Here is a 20,993-nt window from a genome sequence, read left to right on the forward strand (position 1 = left end):
AGCGAAAAGGCTTTTAAGTGGCAATAAAAGTAATCACGATCTGTGCTATTAGTGTATTAGCCTAAACTTGAATTGGCGGCTGCTATGAAGGGTAGCTAGCAAGATTATGCTTTTCAGATCCTTCAAGCTCATTCAAAATGACACAGCAGTGGAATCTAACATCCCATCTCCACAGCAGTTAGCCTAAATACAAGCTCAGAAAGGGCTTGTTTTAAAAGCCATTATGAAAGTCCACATGAATCTGTGCAATTGGCCATCATAGCAGGAAGCTGTGGATGCCTCGGCCGGACAGAGGTTGTTTTGGTGATGACCAGGACCTTCCTGACGTTTCCTGGAAGAAGAGGAATCCCTCATTTGACTGCACACAGCGGTCAGTTTGGAGTTAAAGCCCCTGTACTCTCTAGTATTCATCAAATGAACCTGAACTGAAAGAACTGGAGCTCGAAGCATTTCTGTTGCCAGCATACTGGGTTAGCAGAGACTGTGGCCGTCTGACTGACAGGCATCTTCAGGTTCTCATTGATCTCTCCCGTGATTGAAATCTGCATGTTTCAAACCCTGATTTACGTGAGGTAACAAAATAGATGTTGGGGAATTCGTCTTGGCCCCAATTTCTGAAAAACTCTAGTCACTCTTCCAGGTACGAACTAAGATGTTGAGATTTGAAGTGACGTGATTGCTGTGGAAATCTGGCATCCACTGCACATCCTGAGACTGTTGTGATAGCAACCGCCTCCAAAATGGTGTTAAAATCTGTCATTCTGAGCTGAGGTGCTTAGAAAACAGAGACAGTGAGAAACTGCGAAATCTATATTTCAGAGGAAAAGTGGGACAAAGCAGGTAAAAAGACACTCATGAAATATTCAAATATCTCACATTGGTGGAGTCGGAGGAGCCCTTACTATTCGCCTAGAGACAGAACAGAAGCAGATGCTGTACGTCTCAGAGAATCACAGATGGGAAAATCATCCATTTCACAAACATACCGGTGGAAGATAGAACAGATGGAGAATTTTCAAATGACTTCTTATCAAAAACACAACAACTGACATTTCCACCACCACATGAAAGTAGAGGAAACAGTGCAAGCTAGCAACAAGGTTCCCAGAGACACTGTAACCTACCCATGAGCCATCTTCTAGTGAAAATCTTTTATTAGCGCAGACCAATTAAGGAATAATGCTTCTGAGGTCAGCACATCTTAATGAGATCAATTGCCAAACGTGCCAACTTTTGGGTAACTGTCAGATTTTGTTAGACAAGATATTTCTACAGGGGCTGTTTCTCCTTCTCTCCCTTCGCCTTTTTCCCCTCTCAATCTCTCTCTCTCTCTCCCTCCCTCACCTTGTCCCATTTAGCGTCGACAGCCAGAGTCACAAGTGACAAAGGTGTTCTGTGACAACGATTATGATCTGGTGACACCAGGCTCCGCTTCACTGATAGGATTGCTCTTTGACCTCGGAGTGTAAAATTCCTACTCTGACTGAACCACTCTGACGCGCACACTCAACGCAACAGAAAAAACGTCCCTGCGTTATACTGTGCTCCTGTTGCAGATCACATTACCACGGTAGAGTAACCCCAGTGTCATCCAGCCTGTTGTGAGGCCTGCTCTAGCCTAGGTCAACACAAAGAAGCGTACAAACTGGAAACGGAACGGGGTGTGTATATATTATCTGCATACGGCTTACTTACTTAGTCCTACACGCTAGTCTACGTTGTTAGGCTACATAACATCCTCTTTCACTTTGACTCTGATTCACTGCAGAGTCAATGTTGTAGATTCCCCTTTTCTCTTGGAATCTGCTCCCCTGGAAAAAGGAACAACCCTTTCTTGTTATGTCGAAAGGTTCCCTCTCCTGTTCTGTTTTTCCTTTCTGGATGAGTCTCTGTCTTGGCACACCTGAACAAGCAACGTCGTGGCCCTGTGGGGACGCGGCAACGACATCATTATGTAGCCGGCGCATGAAGCAGAGGAACCACGATGTGTCAGAGTTCCCTAATGACTACCAATCTCAGAGCTCCGGGGTGGAGGAACACTGTCTGTCTTCAGGCTTAACAGGGCAGACCAAAGATGCAGATGCAAACACGTACACACACACTGCAATTAGGCTATCTTATTTAAGCTACAGACGCCTTCATAATCCAAAAAGTGGCCTCCCCTTGACAGGCCTTTGGTCTGCCTACGCACTACAGCCCATGGATTTCCTGACTGGCTTTGACTAGAAGCCAAGTAAATCCAGCGTCTGCGTTTTTTGTTACCTGTCTACAAGCGGAAACTCCCCAATAGGACCCTTTCACACGATAAGAAAGAGCGGTGAGGATTTCTTCCCCAACACAATGTTCTCTTCCGGCAAGCAACCCTCAAGATCACAAGCATCCCAAGGTTTTATGTTTCAAACCCAGTTGTATTCACGTACACCAACACATGCACTGTCTATGCTTGCCCGCTTCAACTCCAAAATGGAGAATGCTCAAATAGCACCTTCACTCGAGAGGCGAGACTCCAACTCTAGCTCCGATACTGGAAATATTCCTGGCTACTGGAACTGGGTTAAAAACTCACTCGGTAAACAATCCTCATAACAAATTAGCAACACTGCTCCTGGCCAACTAGTGACATGTTTTACAGCTACCCTAAAAGTTAGCGCACTACCAAGATCCCACAGGCAGAATCAAAGACTGGTTCAAATGGTGTTCTGAAAGATAGAGAGAGATACAGGAAATTGAACTCCTTCCTCTAGTAAGAAGTGCTAGAGAATATTGTTGTAGGGCAGCCCCCGCAGTGACTCTTCTTATTAACACTCTATGCAAAAGCTACTATCATCTTCTCAGGAATTCAGCCTTCTCTGTTGATCTCACCAACCCCCATTGTCACATCTCTGAGAAGCTGAGGTTCTGTTGTGATTACATCATGTAGGTCTGATATCTGATTGGGGGTTAACTTTACAGTAATGCTATTTGTCAACAACTCAGATTTTGAATCCAACCAACTAACATGGTATTAAAGGTCTTAGATTCATTGTCTGGTTCTCTTTTTTGTTCCTGACCTGCTGTGGTGAGATTCTCCCTCTGATCATGCCTAGAACAGTGCCTTGTAATGCTTTGTAACGTAAGCTTTATGCCCTGTATAATGTATTGTTCCTTTTTACAAAGTAATGAAATACACTTAGAAAAACATAATACTTGCACATGGTCTACATAGCACCTTGCTAAATAATCTTTACCGAGTCAGATATACTTTTTAATAGATTAATTGCATGTGAGGTATATACACAATATAGTGTATGCACACTTATCAAATATTACCACACTACATTCTCCAAGGTGAAGGACAAGTGGAGAGAGAGGAAGGAAATACAATATAAAGACCAGGCATAAGGTCCGGTAACATTAGGTCCGGTAACATAAGGTCCGGTAACATAAGGTCCGGTAACTAGTGTTATACCGCAAGCCACGTAAATGAACCCCTTTGCAATTGAGAAAAGATAGAGCAAGTGGGGCCACACAGAACTATCCTGCTACTGCCAGGGGAACTAGCAGTTCCGCATCCAAATCAGCTAGACATATGCTCCCAACATGAGGGTCCGGGAAGTGCGTCAGCCCTCACTACCAAACAGAGCGGATTATTGGGCCTCCCCTGACCATGCCTCCTCATGTTCAGAGGTTACAGCACGCTATTGGGATAATCTCTCATGTGACGAAAGAAACCATGTTTGAGTGCACTAGGGTAATCAAATGCCCTGTGCATAATCTAGACTACCATTGGGTTAGTTCTGGGTCATACTGACCAGGATGTGGCTCAGCCCGAGGTTTTCTTGGATTCACTGGCCGCATCCCCAATGGCACCCTATTCCCTACATAGTGCAGACCCTGAGCATTAAGGTTGTATTACAGCTCTGTTTCAGTAACCGCTGGCACAGGAGTTTGCTTTATGTGCTGGATAACATTTACCTCATGTAAAAGTAAAGTCAAAGTTTCCTCCAATACTTTAAAGTACCATTACCCAAACTCATCCTTGTTCATGGCATCGATGATTCACTGCACAGCGATTAAATATTAAAAGGCTACTTTTTCCACGTCGACCTCTAATAAAAAAAAAGAAGACTTACTCCAGACCTCCAACATCACTCTCCTTCTCGTTCTGCTTCACCCAACTGTTGGGGAAATAGAGTAGAGGGAGGCCTTCTTATCGATAATGGCCTGCCTGATTGTGCTGTGAGCTGGCTTGGATTGGTCATGGACTTTGCACTACACAAAATTTGCAAGCCAGTTGAGTGTAATTACTTTGCTACAACTATGTAGCTAATGAAGTTCTAACAATATTGCTCTTGGGAGTTGGAACCAGTCCATTTTGTGAAACATGTGCCGTCTACTGTAGCCTGTTAAGTTGACACATTGTGAACTAGCTGAACGCTTAACTAGACTTGGTGCTAATATCACAGTTAAGAGGCAGCTAACGTCATTCAAGAGGAGGCATTTTACAGGCAATTAAACGCTCTGCAGAGAGACATTTCAAACCTGGAGCTTGATATCATTTTTATGTCTCTGTGTCCAGTATGAAGGAAGTTTGACGTAGTGTCGTTAGCTATTGCTAACTAGCATAGCACAATGACTAGTTAGCAATTGGGCTAGCACTAGTTAGCAATTGGGCTAGCACTAGTTAGCAATTGGGCTAGCACTAGTTAGCAATTGGGCTAGCACTAGTTAGCAATTGGGCTAGCACTAGTTAGCAATTGGGCTAGCAATAGTTAGCAATTGGGCTAGCAATTGGGCTAGCTATAGTTATTAGCACTAGTTAGCAATAGTTATTAGCAATAGTTAGCAATTATGCTAGCACTAGTTAGCAAATGTGCTAGCACTAGCTAGCAACTTCCTTCAAACCACACACAAAGACAAAAATTATTGACTCTGGGGAAGTACATAAAGGGTTAGGGTTAGGGTTATTCCAAAGTATCCATCTAAGAGTCATATCATTATTTATGTTTAAAAATACTATGACTGACCAAGTTTAACCATAATCATTCCACGATTCATCTAGCCTACATTCATAGGTCATTCAACAACTAGTCAGTCTACATCCAAAAGACTCATTCTCTCTATTTATAGTTTAGACTGCTATTTTGATTTGCTTTTAATAGCAGTGTGAGAACTGAAGCAGAACTGTTGGAATGCATTTGAGAGTCAAATGATGTTACCAGTGACATTTTGCACCACCCTATGTGGTACATAACTAATTCATGACTTATTGGATTTCAATTATCCATTGTAGCAGACAGATGAAAATAGTATGTCTGTGAAGGATATTACTATTCTCTAAGTTAGTCCTGCGCAGGTAGAGGAAATAATGTGCAGTGAGAAGAACTGAGAGAGTGAATTTCTGGTATCTCTAGCACAGGTGCAGAAGATTCCTTGGCTGCGTTTACACAGGGAGCCCTATTCTGATACTTTTTTCCACTTAGCCTTTTGACCAATCAGATCAGCTCTGAAAAAGATCTTATGTGACTGGTCAAAAGATCAATTAGTGGGAAAGAAATATCAAAACTGTGCAGCTTGTACAAATGCAGCCATAGTGGTGCAAATTAAGCCTCCTATATAGAGCTAGTTAAGATCAAGACTGACTGAACAGACAACGAGGTTAGTATAGGTTAGTGCTTCCTAAATGCTGGTCAGGAGAACAAGCTGTGTGTTTGTCACTCCTTTGTGATGACATGGTTGTGGCCCCAAAAAATTGTTATGTTTAGGTCAGCGGTGATTGGTGCCATTTAAGATTAGGGAGGACATTTTTTTTTTCATGAGCATGGCCTTTTTTCTATTACATCATATTGGATGACTGTCATTCACATTCCATTCACCCAGTTCAATGTATCATCGATAGGTTTAGGCTACTACATGATATTCTAATTTTCCCTATACCCATCATGAGGTTACTACAAACTAGCCTAGGAATGAAAGTTTACAACATAGGTGCACACAGTTTGAAAGAAAGATTTGAGGTGACAGACAGTGACACATTCAACACTGCCTTGCACACTCTTGCCTGCATCTAGCTGATCTAGGGTGTAATCATTAGTCCAACAGTTGCAAGCAAGAGTTTCTATTGGACAAATTCAGGTATGTTTATCCCCATTTCATTCCATTTAAGAAACGTTTTTCAACAGAATCGTCAGAATGAATACAGCCCTGATCGTACGTACACACAGTTCACTTTCATAGCAGCCACGTTGTATTCCTTCTCATCTATGGGCTCTCCTCCTCTCACCTTTTCCCTTTGCTTGTGGACTTCAATGCAGAACACATCAGCTGTGTGACCAGGCAAAAAAACCTTTACAAGCCAAACCATATCATAACCTCTACACACAGCCTACATCGGTGTCACCATATTTGCTAAAGTAACGTCATAGTCAACACACCTAATAGAACTAACAGCAAACCCGCTACAATCATGAAGTAATGTTACAGTGTACAGTCAGTAAGCAGTTCAGTAAACAGTTTAGAAATACATTTGTAAAACCAAAACCTTACCTTGACTTGGCTATGACTATCTGTTGGATAGTCATAGCCAGCTAGCTAACATAGCATCCCTCTGTTTGAGCCGGGTGTTTGAGTAGGCCAGGGAGTGGGCAATTCCAGTCCTCGAGGGCCTGATTGTTGTCACAGTTTTGCCCCAGCCCCAGCTAACACACCTGACTCCAATAATCACCTAATCACGATCTTCAGTTTAGAATGCAATTTGATTAATCAGCTGTGTTTGCTAGGGATGGAGAAAAAGTTTGACACCAATCAGACCCACAAGGACTGGAGTTACCTAAACTAGCTAGCTGCATTTTTTAGCTAAGTAAGTGAAAGAGAGAAAAAAAAAATATATATATATAGCTTTCCTTCATTTTTGAACAAATTTATTTGTTCAAAACTGTTCACATGTCATGCACTGCAGCACTAGATAGCTGTAGCTTATGCTTTCATTCTCTGATCCTTTGATTGGGTGGACAACATGATAGGTTGGAGGACATCCTCCGTAAGTTGTCATAATTACCGTGTAAGTCTATGGAAGCGGGTGAGAACCATGAGCCACCTAGGTTTTGTATTGAAGTCAATGTACCCAGAGGAGGACAGAAGCTAGCTGTCCTCCAGCTACACCATGGTGCTATCCTACAGAGTTGTTTTTTTTATTTAACTAGGCAAGTCAGTTAAGAACAAATTCTTATTTTCAATGACAGCCTAGGAACAGTGGGTTAACCGCCTTTTTCCAGGGCAGAATGACAGATTTTTACCTTGTCAGCTCAGGGATTCGATCTTGCAACCTTCTGGTTACTAGTCCAGCGCTATAACCACTAGGCCACCTGCCTAGTGCTGCTGTTGAGGCTACTGTAGACCTTCATTGCAAAACAGTGTGTTTAATCAATTATTTGGTGACATGACTATATTTACAATTTTATCTAAAAATGATAACTTTTAATGTTTTACTATTTTAATGAAATGCACTGCCTCCAGTGGTTTAGGTGTGGCCAAAGAAAATGTAGGCCTAAGACCTGAAGGTGTTCACTGCACGAAAAGGTTTGAGTCCCATCTTGCAAGCCTACACCCTCTGACATAGAGAGAATAATGGTTTGTATCTTCATCGCCACAGTTTTTCAGGTTGTTACAGTTGAGCAAAAACAGGTACACCACATCTTATCATAGCCATCAAAAAACTATCACCTCACAATGTGAAAACAACATAAACCGATAGGCAGAATGTATTTTAAATATTGGGTTTGTAGTTCAACAACTACACAGGGCATGTATGAGCACGTTTTACAGAGAATTTAAAAAAAAACGCTTATTGCAAATAGGCCTACATGTTGCTCACCAAGACAGTCTAACTACAGTATGTAAAACGAATGAAAATCGAAGCGGAGTGTATTATTCAACAGATATACATGTTAAAGTTTGAAACAACTAATACAAATGTTGCAAAGAATATTAGCAAAAGCGCAAACACCCATGTCTGTCGTAGCCTACCAAGCGGGAATGGGCTTATTGTATTGTACTGCCGCTGACAAAGCCACGGAGGAGACAGAAAAACCGCATGGACAAACACAACAATACTATTCTACTTTCTCAGCGCCGAATCCACTAGCCTTATTCTGACTGTTGTATTTTTATCATCTAAAAAAAATAACTATCTGAATCCGCTCGTAACGGTGTCATTAACCAAAATCCACAAATGCCAGTTATTACCAACCGCACCTCCCGTCAAGCAAGCAACCATAACTTTGCGCTCAGTTCGTCAGCGTTTCGTTGTGTTCTTACCTTGGTGGTTTCTCCAGTTGAATCTGATTATCAGATCGGGAATTTGCAAAAGTAGTCTTCGATATTCACTTTCGAGGTCTAAAAGTTGACGTTTAAAAACCAATACGTTTGGTTATCTTTTTTTTTCTCTCTTTTTTTCCCAACTCGCTGGGTTGCTCGTCTCCTCCTCTACCTCCAGCTCAACCAACTGCCTTGAAATGTGACGTCACGCCTGCCAAAAGGAGTGGGTAGGGAGCACAGAGCACAACACAATTATTGTGCACACATTACATCACATTTGCATTGTCTTGTATAATGTATATCCCTCTCAACAGAGCAATTCATGACTGTTTGTGACTGATTATCATCACATGAATAATGACTGTTTTCCTCCAGATGTGAGGGAGTAACGGTACATAATGCCATCCACACACTACACAAACATCCCCACATCATGAACGCTACTGCTCAGTGCTCTAACACTCTCTCTCCGTCAGCAGTGACCTGCTCTGTGAGGTTCCTTTGACTGAGTGCTGGCGTGTTTGTCAATGACTGTCTGCCGCTGCTGTGGCCCCCCTGTTGGGAGATGCAGTTAGACGTATTGACTCGTGCTCAGCCTCCTCCCTCACCACAGCATCAGCCACAGAGCTAACTGGATATTGGATAAATAGACAGGCAGGGCCTTCAATATCATGTGAAGGACACCATCATGTTCTCTCCCTGGATTTGTCCCAAATGGCACTCTATTCCCTACATAGAGCACTACTTTTGACTAGAGCATATAGGGCTCTGGTCAAAGGTAATGCACTATATAGGGAATAGGGTGCCATTTGGAACACGCATCTCCTCTCTCTGACAGGTCAGGCCCTGCTGCGAAGGAGCCAATAAGGAGAGCTGGTGGTGTGAAACAGTAGCTACGCTGGCACAGTATCAGTCAATATTGTAATATATGGTTATGTGGGGCTTTGGAATTAGTCACTTTATTGTATTGGCTGAGGGACGATTCTGTACTCTTCCTGGATTTAAAGGAATGGACTGGTGTAAGAGAAGTATGGTGAGAACTTGCATGCTAGACCCAGCTTACGCCGATCCAATGCTTTTTTTTTTTAATCCATGAGGGGGAGAGAAGGGTAGGTAAATAGGGAATTGTAATTCAGCAACTTGTCCATCCATAACATACACATCATAATGAACAGCCAATATGAATAATTCATGTTTCTCGTATGACTCATAGATTAAAATGTAAGGGTCAAGAAGATCACTGGCTCGCACATAACCACCGAAACCAAATCCCTTTGTTTTAAAACATGGCATTACAAATGGCAGAGCACTACACTGTTGAAATAGGTTCAAGTAAAGGGTTTGTAAGGCTTTGTAAGATTGGCCTAAGCATAGGCTAAAGAGTTTCCACCATACATCTTACACCAGCTCATTGCTTTTAAATTTAAACAATCTCAGAAATCCCATAGTATCTGTAGGTTAGAATAGAGAGAAGTCTATACACCCATTTTTTCCAACGGCACTCTATTTATTCCCTGTACAGTAAGTAGGCCTGTTTTGTTCCTTGAACATCTGCCCCCCCTGCTGTTCAAACAGAAAAACTACAAGCAGTTAACAAGAAAATAAAAACAGTATTCACTTCATCCAGATTTCATCTAGAGGAATCAACAAAAATACATAACATGTTTATAAAAAAGGGAGTGAAAGACTTAAAAGAATAAAGGATTTATTTAAATACGTTGTGCAAATAGTAGTAGTTAGGGTCCTTTATGCAACTCTGCAAAATCAATGCCGGGAACATGTGAATGAATGCTGAGAATCCTCCATCCCAGACCTCACCAGTGAAGCATATCGTTCATAATGTGTCTTTGTGTTGTGTGGGAGCGCATACAAATGCAACAGGGTCCACTTTTACTGATGGGAGATGAGAAACTGAAGAGGTGTCATCGCTGTCAGGAGGACTGAGCCAGTTCCAACCTACTCTCTGTAGTCGGTGCTTCGATTATCTCCCCAGACATAAATTCCTCCTGGTTAATAGAGAAATACATTAGGCATCATGAACACAATAGTTACAATATCAGAGAAAGAGAAAAAAATATATATTAAATGACAAGTAGCTAGTAGGGTGGGGCCATCAATGCACTAGTCTCGCGAGGCCTCCTAATTCTCGTTTAGTCTCGTTCAGAACATGAACATGAGACACCAAGGCTATCTAAACACCAACCTTGTCGTAGATGACTTTAACAATGAGCGAGCAGCTCGGACACGTCGCTACTTCTTCACCATTTTCCAAATCCTCCTGCAAGTAGAGAGATTAAATACAACCGTCACAGGCTAGTTGGCACAACGTGCCTCGGCAGGGGATCTTCTCACGCTGTACTTACTTTGGTTATGGCAAATCTGTCGCCACATGGGCAGGGAAAATAGTATGTCTCTTCATCCTCGTCATATTCAAAGTCCTCGATCTCAACTTCGTCGTGATAGACCGACATTATCTCAGTAAAATTATTTAATTCGTACCCAGCTAGCTAACTAGTTGACGACATTACTCTGTTACGCGAAAGTGTGACGTACCATCTCTGCACAGTCGCACATCATGTCGTCATTAAAAGTAATGCCAAATATGACCATCAGGGGGTACCATAGAGTCGTGAATCCTCAACTGAGGACAGTATTGTTGGCATGGGCATTTACACCTTCGCAATTACAGATGGTTATGCTCGTAGTGTGTTCGGAAAGTATTCAGACCCCTTGACTTTTTCACATATTGGTACGTTACAGCCTTACTCTAAAATGGATCAAATGAAATGTTTTCATTGTCAATCCACACACTACCCCATACTGACAATGTGAAAACAGTTTTTAGAAATGTTTGCAACTGTATTTGAAAATAAAAACAGAAATGCCTTATTTACATAAGTATTCTGACCCTTTGCTATGAGACTCGAAATTGAGCTCAGGGGCATCCTGTTTCCATTGATCATCCTTGAGATGTTTCTACAATTTGATTGGAGTCCACCTGTGGTAAATTCAATTGGACATGATTTGGAAAAGCACACACCTGTCTATATAAGGTCCTACAGTTGTCAGTGCAAATACCAAGCCATGAGGTCAAAGGAATTGTCTGTAGAGCTCTGAGACAGGATTGTGTCGAGGCACAGATCTGGAGAAGGGAACCAAAAAATGCAGCATTGAAGGTCCTGAAGAACACAGTGGCCTCCATCATTCTTAAATGGAAGAAGTTTAGAACCACCAAGATTCTTCCAAGAGCTGGCCGCCCGTCCAAACCGAGTAATAGGGGGAGAAGGGCCTTGGTCAGGGAGGTGTCCAAGAACCCGATGGTCATTCTGACAGAGCTGCAGAGTTCCTCTGTGGAGATGGGAGAAACTTCCAGAAGGGCAACCATCTCTGCAGTACTCCACCAATCAGGACTTTATGGTAGAGTGGTCAGACAGAAGCCAGTCCTAAGTAAAAGGCACATGGCAGCCCACTTGGAGTTAGCCAAAAGGCACCTAAAGACTCTCAGACCATGAGAAACAAGATTCTCTGGTCTGATGAAATCAAGATTGAACTCTTTGGTCTGAATGCCAAGTGTCATGTCTGGAGGAAACCTGGCACCATCCCTATGGTGATCATGGTGGTGGCAGTATCATGCTGTGGGGATGTTTTTCAGCGGCAGGTACTGGGAGACTAGTCAGGATCGAGGGAAAGATGAACAGAGCAAAGTACAGAGAGATCTTTGATGAAAACCTGTTCCAGAGTGCTCAGGACCTCAGACTAGGCTGAAGGTTCACCTTCCAACAGGTAAACAACCCTAAGCACACAGCCAAGACAACGCAGGAGTGGCTTCGGGACAAGTCTCTGAATGTCCTTGAGTGGCCCAACCAGAGCCCAAACTTGAACTTGATCGAACATCTCTGGAGAGACCTGAAAATAGCTGTGCAGCGACGCTCCCCATCCAACCTGACAGAGCTTGAGAGGATCTGCAGAGAAGAATGGGAGACACTCCCCAAATACAGGTGTGCCAAGCTTTTAGAGCCCTACCCAAGAAGACTCTAGGCTGTAATTGCTGCCAAAGGTGCTTCAACAAAGTACTGAGTAAAGGGTCTGAATACTTATGTAAATGTGATATATCGTTTTTTTTATGAAAAAATTTCCAAACATTTCTACACCTGTTTTTGCTTTGTCATTATGGGGTATTGTGTGTTTTTATTTTAATTGTATTATTATTTCACCTTTATTTAACCAGGTAGGCCAGTTGAGAACAAGTTCTCATTTACAACTGCGACCTGGCCAAGATAAAGCAAAGCAGTGCGACACAAACAACAGCACAGAGTTACACATGGAATAAACAAACGTACAGTCAATAACACAATAGAAAAAATCTATATACAGAGTGTGCAAATGAGGTAAGATTAGAGAGGTAAGGCAATAAATAGGCCGTAGTGTCGAAGTAATTACAATTTAGCAATTAAACACTGGAGTGATAGATGTGCTGTAGATGAATGTGCAAATAGAGATACTGGGGTGCAAAGGAGAAAAAAAATAACAATATGGGGATGAAGTAGTTGGATGGGCTATTTACAGATGGGCTATGTACAGGTGCAATGATCTGTGAGCTGCTCTGACAGCTGATGCTTAAAGTTAGTGAGAGAGATATGAGTCTCTAGCTTCAGTGATTTTTGTAATTTGTTCCAGTCATTGGCAGCAGAGAACTGGCAGGAAAGGCGGCCAAGGGAGGAATTGGCTTTGGGGGTGACCAGTGATATATACCTGCTGGAGCGCGTGCTACGGGTGGGTGCTGCTATGGTGACCAGTGAGCTGAGATAAGGTGGAGCTTTACCTAGCAAAGACTAATAGATGACCTGGAGCCAGTGTGTTTGGCAACGAATATGAAGCGAGGGCCAGCCAACGAGAGCATACAGGTCGCAGTGGTGGGTAGTATATGGGGCTTTGGTGACAAAACGGATGGCACTGTGATATGCTGCATCTGATTTTCTGAGTAGAATGTTGGAGGCTATTTTGTGAATGACATCGCCGAAGTCAAGGATTGGTAGGATAGTCAGTTTTACGAGGGTATGTTTGGCAGCATGAGTGAAGGATGCTTTGTTGCAAAGTAGGAAGCCGATTCTAGATTTAATTTTGGATTGGAGATTCTTAATGTGAGTCTGAAAGGAGAGTTTACAGTCTAACCAGACACCTAGGTATTTGTAGTTGTCCACGTATTCTAAGTCAGAGCCGTCCAGAGTAGTGATGCTGGACGGGCGGGCAGGTGTGGGCAGCGATCGGTTGAAGAGTATGCATTTAGTTTTACTTGCATTTAAGAGCAGTTGGAGGCCACGGAAGGAGAGTTGTATGGCATTGAAGCTCGTCTGGAGGTTAGTTAACACAGTGTCCAAAGAGGGGCCAGAAGTATACCGAACGGTGTCGTCTGCGTAGAGGTGGGTCAGAGAATCACCAGCAGCAAGAGCGACGTTATTGATGTATACAGAGAAAAGAGTCGGCCCGAGAATTGAACCCTGTGGCACCCCCATAGAGACTGCCAGTGGTCCGGACAACAGGCCCTCCGATTTGACACACTGAACTCTGTCTGAGAAGTAGTTGGTGAACCAGGCGAGGCTGTCATTTGAGAAACCAAGGCTGTTGAGTCTGCCAATAAGAATGTTGCGATTGACAGAGTCGAAAGCCTTAGCCAGGTCGATGAATACGGCTGCACAGTATTGTCTTTTATCGATGGCGGTTATATCGTTTAGGACCTTGAGCTTTGCTGAGGTGCACCCATGACCAGCTCGGAAACCAGATTGCATAGCGGAGAAGGTACGGTGGGATTCTAAATGGTCGGTGATCTGTTTGTTAACTTGGCTTTCAAAGACCTTAGAAAGGCAGGGTAGGATAGATATAGGTCTGTAACAGTTTGGGTCTAGAGTGTCTCCCCCTTTGAAGAGTGGCGGATAATTTTAGAAAGAGAGGGTCCAGACTGTCTAGCCCAGCTGATTTGTAGGGGTCCAGATTTTGCAACTCTTTCAGAACATCAGCTATCTGGATTTGGGTGAAGGAGAAATGGGGGAGGCTTGGGAATGTTGCTGATTGATGAATCAATTTTAGAATAAGGCTGTAAAGTAACAAAATGTTGGAAAAGTCTAAGGGTCTGAATACTTCCCGAATGCACTATATGCCAATGTTCCCAATTGGGACTTGAGAATAGAATGGTCTGTATCTGCCGTGATTACGCGAGTGTGATCCACTAATCTACATCCTAATCAAATTCAGATGTCACACCTGACAAAATAAATTCATAGGAATTGGGTATTGTCTCTGAAATACCTCCTGTGCGCAATAATTCAGTGGATAAACGCTTTAACTTATCAATGTAAATGTTACCTAGTTGACTAACAAAGCTTATGGGTTACGTCATAACAGATTAATAAGCACCTGCCTGCACAGGGAGAGAGAAGAAAATATATTGCCGAAACGCTTATGAAGTCGAATGATTTCTTGTTTCCAATTCTAGTCACGGGGTTGAATACATGAATCCAAGCATTCAAGAAGAAAATACCGTTTTTTTCAAGGACCCAAAGTTCGTACATAGGAGGTCAATTAGATTAAAACAGACCCTCGGTTTTGGCTACATAATGGTTTCACCATTACTCCTACCACTTGTCTTTGCCCACCAGCTGGTCAAAGGGTTATGTTTCAGCGACCTTTAATCCCCAAAAGAACATGACCTCTTACACATTACCCACGATTAATTAAGTCAACCCCATTAGAAACTTAATGTCAGCGCTGTAGTCCCACAAGCTTCCTCAGAATGTCTTCCAGTCAGAGAATGCCAAGTCAGTTAAAAAAAACACACACAAACACACACACACACTATGCATTTTGATACTGAGAACTTTTGGTGGAAGATCAGTGCACAAAGCCCTAAGATATTTGCTGGCGGAGTGGAACTACGAAACAAGGCGATTCATGTTATGAGGCTGGATGGACCTCGTGAGGAAGGATGAACACATGAATAGGGGAAACAACAAGAGAACCAGCCTCACGTGATCGTCAGTCGTAAACAACAAACCCGGAGATGATAATTGCATAAGCAGAGTCAGCAAGGGTGAATTAAGTGGATATGTCAATTAAGACTTCAGAAGGCTCAACTACGCTCAACGGAAAAACATCATCCCAAATTCTAAAAGGGATGAGTATACACATGATAGACTGAGATTCAATTGGGACACTTTGAACTTGTTTTTCCAGCAAATGAAAGTTGACTTAGTCTGTATCAGTATTGTGAACTTTGAATGTTCAGGCAGCTGGCCAGTGGTTGCCATTCATCACCGTATCACTGGTTCTAGTGGCCTAAGCGTTACGTAAACCCAACATGAGTTTCTTTAAGGAAATTCAATATACTGTGATTCATCTGTATGTTGTATCAAACTCTTTTTTTGACCAGGAAATTAGACTGAGAATGCATTCTCTTCTTTTCTTACATCACCTCTACAGAGACACTTAATGCTAATACAAAAGGGGGATGCCGTTGGATTACCGCTGAAAAGGATAGTTCAGATGAGAGAACCAAGGCTTCACACGAAATGGCACCCGATTCCTTATACACTACATTACTTTTACCAGCATAACCTCGTCCCCAGTCTAATTGCTATGGAGCCGGCTGGTGGACAAGACTACACACAGCCTTGCATAAACCCGTGGCCCTAGAAAGGGATATCTGGTGCCATTTAGGATTCACCGAAGATACACTGGCGGTCCCAGATCTACGGAATCACCAGCTGAACTGTATTACATGGCTGCCTGTATCACAAGGCTGGAAATTAGGAGGCAATGTCTTACTCATGTTTACTATACATTTTGTGTTCCTCTGTAGCTCAGTTGGTAGTGCATGGCGTTTGCAAGGCCAGGACAGTGGGTTGATTCCCAGGACCACCCGTATATAAAATGAATGCGCGCATGACTGTAAGACACTTTGGATAAAACTGCTAAATTGCATATATTGTTATTATATTATTATTATAAAATAATAGATAATAATATAATGTTAATATATGCCATTTTTTGTTGATTTATTACTGTTGATGACTCCTGTCTGTCTCTTGTTTCTTTAAAGAGTGCTTATTGACGGCTCCTTGCATTCCTGGCCCCTGTCCCTGATCAGGAGACCACCCTCTGGCGTCCAGGCAAAGACATGTCTTCATGGGGATGTTAACGGCACAACATCACAGTCCATATGTTGTACAGTCAATGTAAAAAAAACAACAACGCTGACCCTGTTTGGATGGCGGAGAATGTGTCTCACTCAAGTTGTGTCTCACAACAAATCAAGTTACTATAAGCCTTTGCACACCAAGTCCACATTTTTTATATAGAGAGTACTATTGGAAGAACGTGGTTAATGACAAGCACCAATTTGACCTTATTCTTCTATTTCTCCTTAATGAAAAGCCATTGGACAATGGGGTGACAATAATGGCATTCATTAACTCTTCATTAACCTTAACCACTACGACTGAGGGTGACCATCTGAAGAGTGGCTTCCAACTTTTCTTCTACTGTTCTGTGTGCGTTCAGATTCTATTTTCTCTCTCTTCTCTCTATTCCTTGTCTTCTATCCTCATAGCGCCATGTCGAACGAGGAGCGGACTTTCATTGCCATCAAGCCAGATGGTGTTCAGAGGAGGCTTGTTGGAGAAATCATCAAGAGATTTGAGCTAAAGGGCTTCAAAATGGTGGGGGATGAAATTTGTCCAGGCCCCGGAGTCTCTGCTAAGGGAGCACTACGCTGACCTGGAGGACAGACCCTTCTTCCCAGGCCTCGTCAGCTACATGACCTCAGGACCAGTGGTGGCCATGGTGTGGGAACGGTTCAACGTGGTGAAGACATGCAGAGTAATGCTGGGAGAGACCAACCCTGCAGACTCCAAACCCGGCACCATCCGAGGGGACTACTGCATCCAAGTGGGCAGGAACATCATCCACGGCAGTGACTCAATAGAGAGTGCCAACACAGAGATCAACCTGTGGTTCAAACCTGAGGAGCTTTGCAGCTACACTAGCTGCTCTACCAGCTGGCTCTACTGATCTAGGATCAGTTTACCATCCACAAACCCTAACCATTAGGACGAGGGGGATTGTAATACTGGCCTTAGATCAGAGACAACTTCATCCTACTCTAGCTGGCGACTGAGGACCATTTAAATGTGTGTTTGACTGCCTGTTTTGTTCAACTGAGCTTTCCAATAAAAAACTCACAACCCCCCCCCCCCCCCCAAAAAATGTATAATAATAATAATAAAAAGAAAAATATAACCTTAACCACTACAAATTAGCCTCAGTTTACTTACCCTGTTGACAGATTTGTTTATAAATGACAATACTTTGCCTTATCTGAACTGAGGTCCTGTACATGAACAACCCCTAGTCCTTAGTCCCCTAGGAAAGTTGTAGTTCCGGACCGGAGTCCGTTTTCTGGACCGGGTCTAACTGTTAGTAGAATGCTTGACATACACTGAGTATAGGAAACATTAAGAACACCTGTTATTTCCATGACATAGACTGACCAGATGAAAGCTATGATCTCTTATTGATGTGATTTGTTAAATCCACTTCAATCAGTATAGATGAAGGGGAGGAGACAGGTTAGAGAAGGCTATTTAATCGTTGAGATACTTGAGACGTGGATTGTGTATGTCTGCCATTCAGAGGGTGAATGGGCAAGACAAAAAATGTAAGTGCCTTTAAACGGGGTATGATAGTAGGTGCCACCGGTTTGTGTCAAGAACTGCAACGTTGCTGGCTTTTTCACGCTCAACAGTTTCCTGTGTGTGTCAAGAATGGTCCACCACCCAAAGGACTTCCGGGGGGGGGGGGGGGGGGGGGGGGGGGGGTGTTGCAACTCAATATTAGGAAGGTGTTCCTAATGTTTGGTGTACTCAGTGTATGTTCATCATCAGAAGAACAGGGCACTTAGGCAGTGGGTCATGCAACATTATGGGAAGTCTGTCCTTTGATATGGCTACCCCTGGACTGGTGTAGCACAGTTTTAAGTGGCAGTGGGATCAGGGGAGTTACTGGAGCAGGGGCCCAGGCCCCTCAAGTCGACAGCCTATTCCCTACAGGGACTCTGTCCTGGCGTCCTGTCGTAGCTCTGTGCTGGCTGGCCTCTTGAGCGAGTGCGTCAGAACACAAGCTGGCATGCACTCCACTCACCAACACAAAACATAACTGTTGCTCTGATCCACCTTTTATTTTATTTAACCAGGCAAGTCATTTAAGAACACATTCTTATTTACAGTGACAGCCTACACCGGCCAAAGCCTAACGACGCTGGGCCAGTTGGCGCCGCCCTATGGGACTCCCAGTCACGGCTGGTTGTGATACAGAATGGAATCTTACCTGGATCTGTAGTGACGCCTCCAGCATTGAGATGCTTTGCCTTAGACCGCTGTGCCACTCGGGAACCCACCTAACACTTACCAAACATACTTTTCCTCATAGCTTTGTGAGAGCTTATTGTGTTGTACTGGCACCACACGGCCAGGTCTCTGACCTCCCAATGGGCTGTCTCGTCATTGTCGGTGATCAGGCCTACCACCGTTGTTTTGTCAGCAAACTTAATGATGGTGTTGAAGTCGTGGGTTATGATGATAGTGGAACCCTTTTTGGTGCTATATAGAACCTTTTTCTTTCTTTATAGAACCTTACGAAAGGGTTCTTTATATCATTATAAAGGTTCCATTTAGAACCATATGAGCATGGTTCATTACGAGCCATAGAAATGTTATTTGGCACTATATAGAACCATTTGTTTTTAGTGTGTAGATATACAGTATTAATCCAGCCTTGGCTACAGATCTTTTTCCAGTGTAAATGATTTACTGCTCTACCCTAACCAGGCCTGTTTCTCTGTAAATTATCAGAGGTGCAAGTATTAAGTTCTGGTAGTCTAATCTGCACTCTATATCCAGAGGCCTTATCAGCTGCTGTGGAAAGCCAGCGTAGACTCAGGGGTCAAAGTAACATAGTAAATGTAAATTTGTCTTCCTCCATTTAGTATGATATGTTTTCATTTGTGGATGTCCATCATCCATTTGGTATGATATATTACGTTCTTCAATTCGTATGATACGTTAACAATTCCAATTCATATGATATCTTACACATTTGCAAAATGTTAGCTAGGCTAGGGGTTAGGGTTAAGTGTTAAGGTTAGGGCTAGAGGAAGGATTAGCTAACATGCTAAGTAGTTGCAAAGTAGCTTAAAAGTAATAAGTGGTTACAAAGTTGCTAATTACCTAAAATGCTAAAGTTGTCCGTGATTCGATCAGGCCCCCAGTGTCTGGTCTGCAGTGGGCAGTCACCAGCTTTGTTGGTTGGCTACTGCATAGCAACTTAGCGGTACCAGAAGCCCTGGTCTGCCCTAGAAAGCCTATGTAAATTACGATCGCCAGAATGGCAAAACCATTGTTTTTTACTGACGTTTTGGGGTCTAAAATGTGTTTATTATGATCAAGTTCAATCCCCACTGTGATTTATTTTTAAAGTTGGAGATATTTAATGAAATAGTGATCCATTCTGACTACTACATTTGCCGTCACACATGCTGACACAGACCAATGACGGGCCGGCAGGCTACGAGGAGGCTCGGGGGTTGACTCGCTCAGGCAGGATGAAAACGATTACATCGACCATGATCCTTTGCTTGTTACGGCCACTTTAAACCATTAACCTGTGCAATTTTTGTTGGTGGCATTCAGCCCCATTCAGCAATATGGCACGCTTTAAATTCAAATACTCCCGGCTTCATGCGCCATCAGGAGATTTCCATAGGACTACGTGGATGACGTCGGCGCTATCGTTATAGCTGCAGGTTTTAATGTCTATGGATTTGATTCGAACACGTAACCTTTTGGGTTGCTAGAAGTTTGCCTTATAAACCCACCGATCCTCCTCTACCGACGTCCTTGCTTTCATTTTTGGCTTAAGAAACCTTCTGTCTTATGTAACCATACCAAATCAAACATATCATAGTAATTGGAGGGATACAAATGTACGTTTACTATGTTACATCTAGCCGGTGCGGCCATGCTGGGAGAGCAGGCAGCCTGGCAGGCCAGGCACTCACTGTGGCTCCCATCAGCTGGCCTGGTCTCAGATCTGTTTGTACTCTCTTGCCATATGGTCATTGTCACACTTTGGAACAAACAGATCTGTCACCAGGCTACCCATCAGGCAGTGCTTATAAGATGCCAGGCTGTGACATGGGCCTCTGCCAACACCTCGTATGGGTGAAATGTATGCACTTAATGTATGGGTCATGTACATGTATGTAACTGCCAAAATAAAGGAAACCCCAACATAAAGTGTCTTAATAGGGCGTTGGGCCACCACGAACCAGAACCGCTTCAATGCACCTTGGCATAGATTCTATAAGTGTTTGGAACTCTATTGGAGGGATCTGAGACCATTCTTCCACCAGAAATTACATCATTTGGTGTTTTGTTGATGGTGGTGGAAAACGCTGTCTCAGGCGCCGCTCCAGAGTCTCCGAAAAGTGTTCAGTCGGGTTGAAATCTGGTGACTTAGTCGGCCAAGGCATATAGCTTACCTTGTTTTCATGCTCATCAAACTATTCAGTCACCACTTGTGCCCTGTGGATGGGGGCATTGTCATGCTATGGGGGCATAGCCATGGTAGCAAAATAATGGCCAAAATAA

General features: G+C 43.1%; 2 protein-coding genes and 1 pseudogene across 3 annotated transcripts in view; 1 reads left to right on the top strand and 2 right to left on the bottom strand.

Moving 5' to 3' along the window:
- LOC115179149 (cytoplasmic protein NCK2) overlaps window positions 1-8,816 on the bottom strand; it is a 53,443-nt gene extending 44,627 nt beyond the window's left edge. Inside the window, exon 1 of one of the 2 annotated variants that reach the window (XM_029740454.1) lies at window positions 8,296-8,816. The gene's annotated coding sequence lies outside the window, so the exon portion shown is untranslated. The remainder of the gene's footprint in view (window positions 1-8,295) is intronic. The other variant, XM_029740452.1, reaches the window with a different exon arrangement.
- Window positions 8,817-9,781: 965 nt separating this feature from the next.
- On the bottom strand, window positions 9,782-10,886 carry LOC115179605 (DPH3 homolog). The gene is made up of 3 exons (XM_029741230.1): window positions 10,659-10,886; window positions 10,499-10,573; window positions 9,782-10,301 (listed from the first exon to the last, which is right to left on the bottom strand). Exons 1-3 carry the CDS (start codon window positions 10,764-10,766, stop codon window positions 10,227-10,229), a joined length of 258 nt encoding a protein of 85 aa, XP_029597090.1. The 5' UTR covers window positions 10,767-10,886; the 3' UTR covers window positions 9,782-10,226.
- Window positions 10,887-16,835: 5,949 nt separating this feature from the next.
- LOC115179604 (nucleoside diphosphate kinase A pseudogene) lies at window positions 16,836-17,531 on the top strand (annotated as a pseudogene).
- Window positions 17,532-20,993: the final 3,462 nt, after the last annotated feature.

This window comes from Salmo trutta, chromosome 39 (assembly GCF_901001165.1).
Source record: "Salmo trutta chromosome 39, fSalTru1.1, whole genome shotgun sequence".
Lineage (NCBI taxonomy): Eukaryota > Metazoa > Chordata > Actinopteri > Salmoniformes > Salmonidae > Salmo > Salmo trutta.

Coding starts and splice junctions, on each gene's coding strand:
- LOC115179605 (XM_029741230.1), bottom strand. CDS start 10,766: ATGTCGGTCTATCACGACGAAGTTGAGATCGAGGACTTTGAATATGAC. Junction 10,574..10,658: donor ACAGATTTGCCATAACCAAA/GTAAGTACAGCG, acceptor CTCTACTTGCAG/GAGGATTTGGAAAATGGTGA. Junction 10,302..10,498: donor TTAAAGTCATCTACGACAAG/GTTGGTGTTTAG, acceptor TCTATTAACCAG/GAGGAATTTATGTCTGGGGA.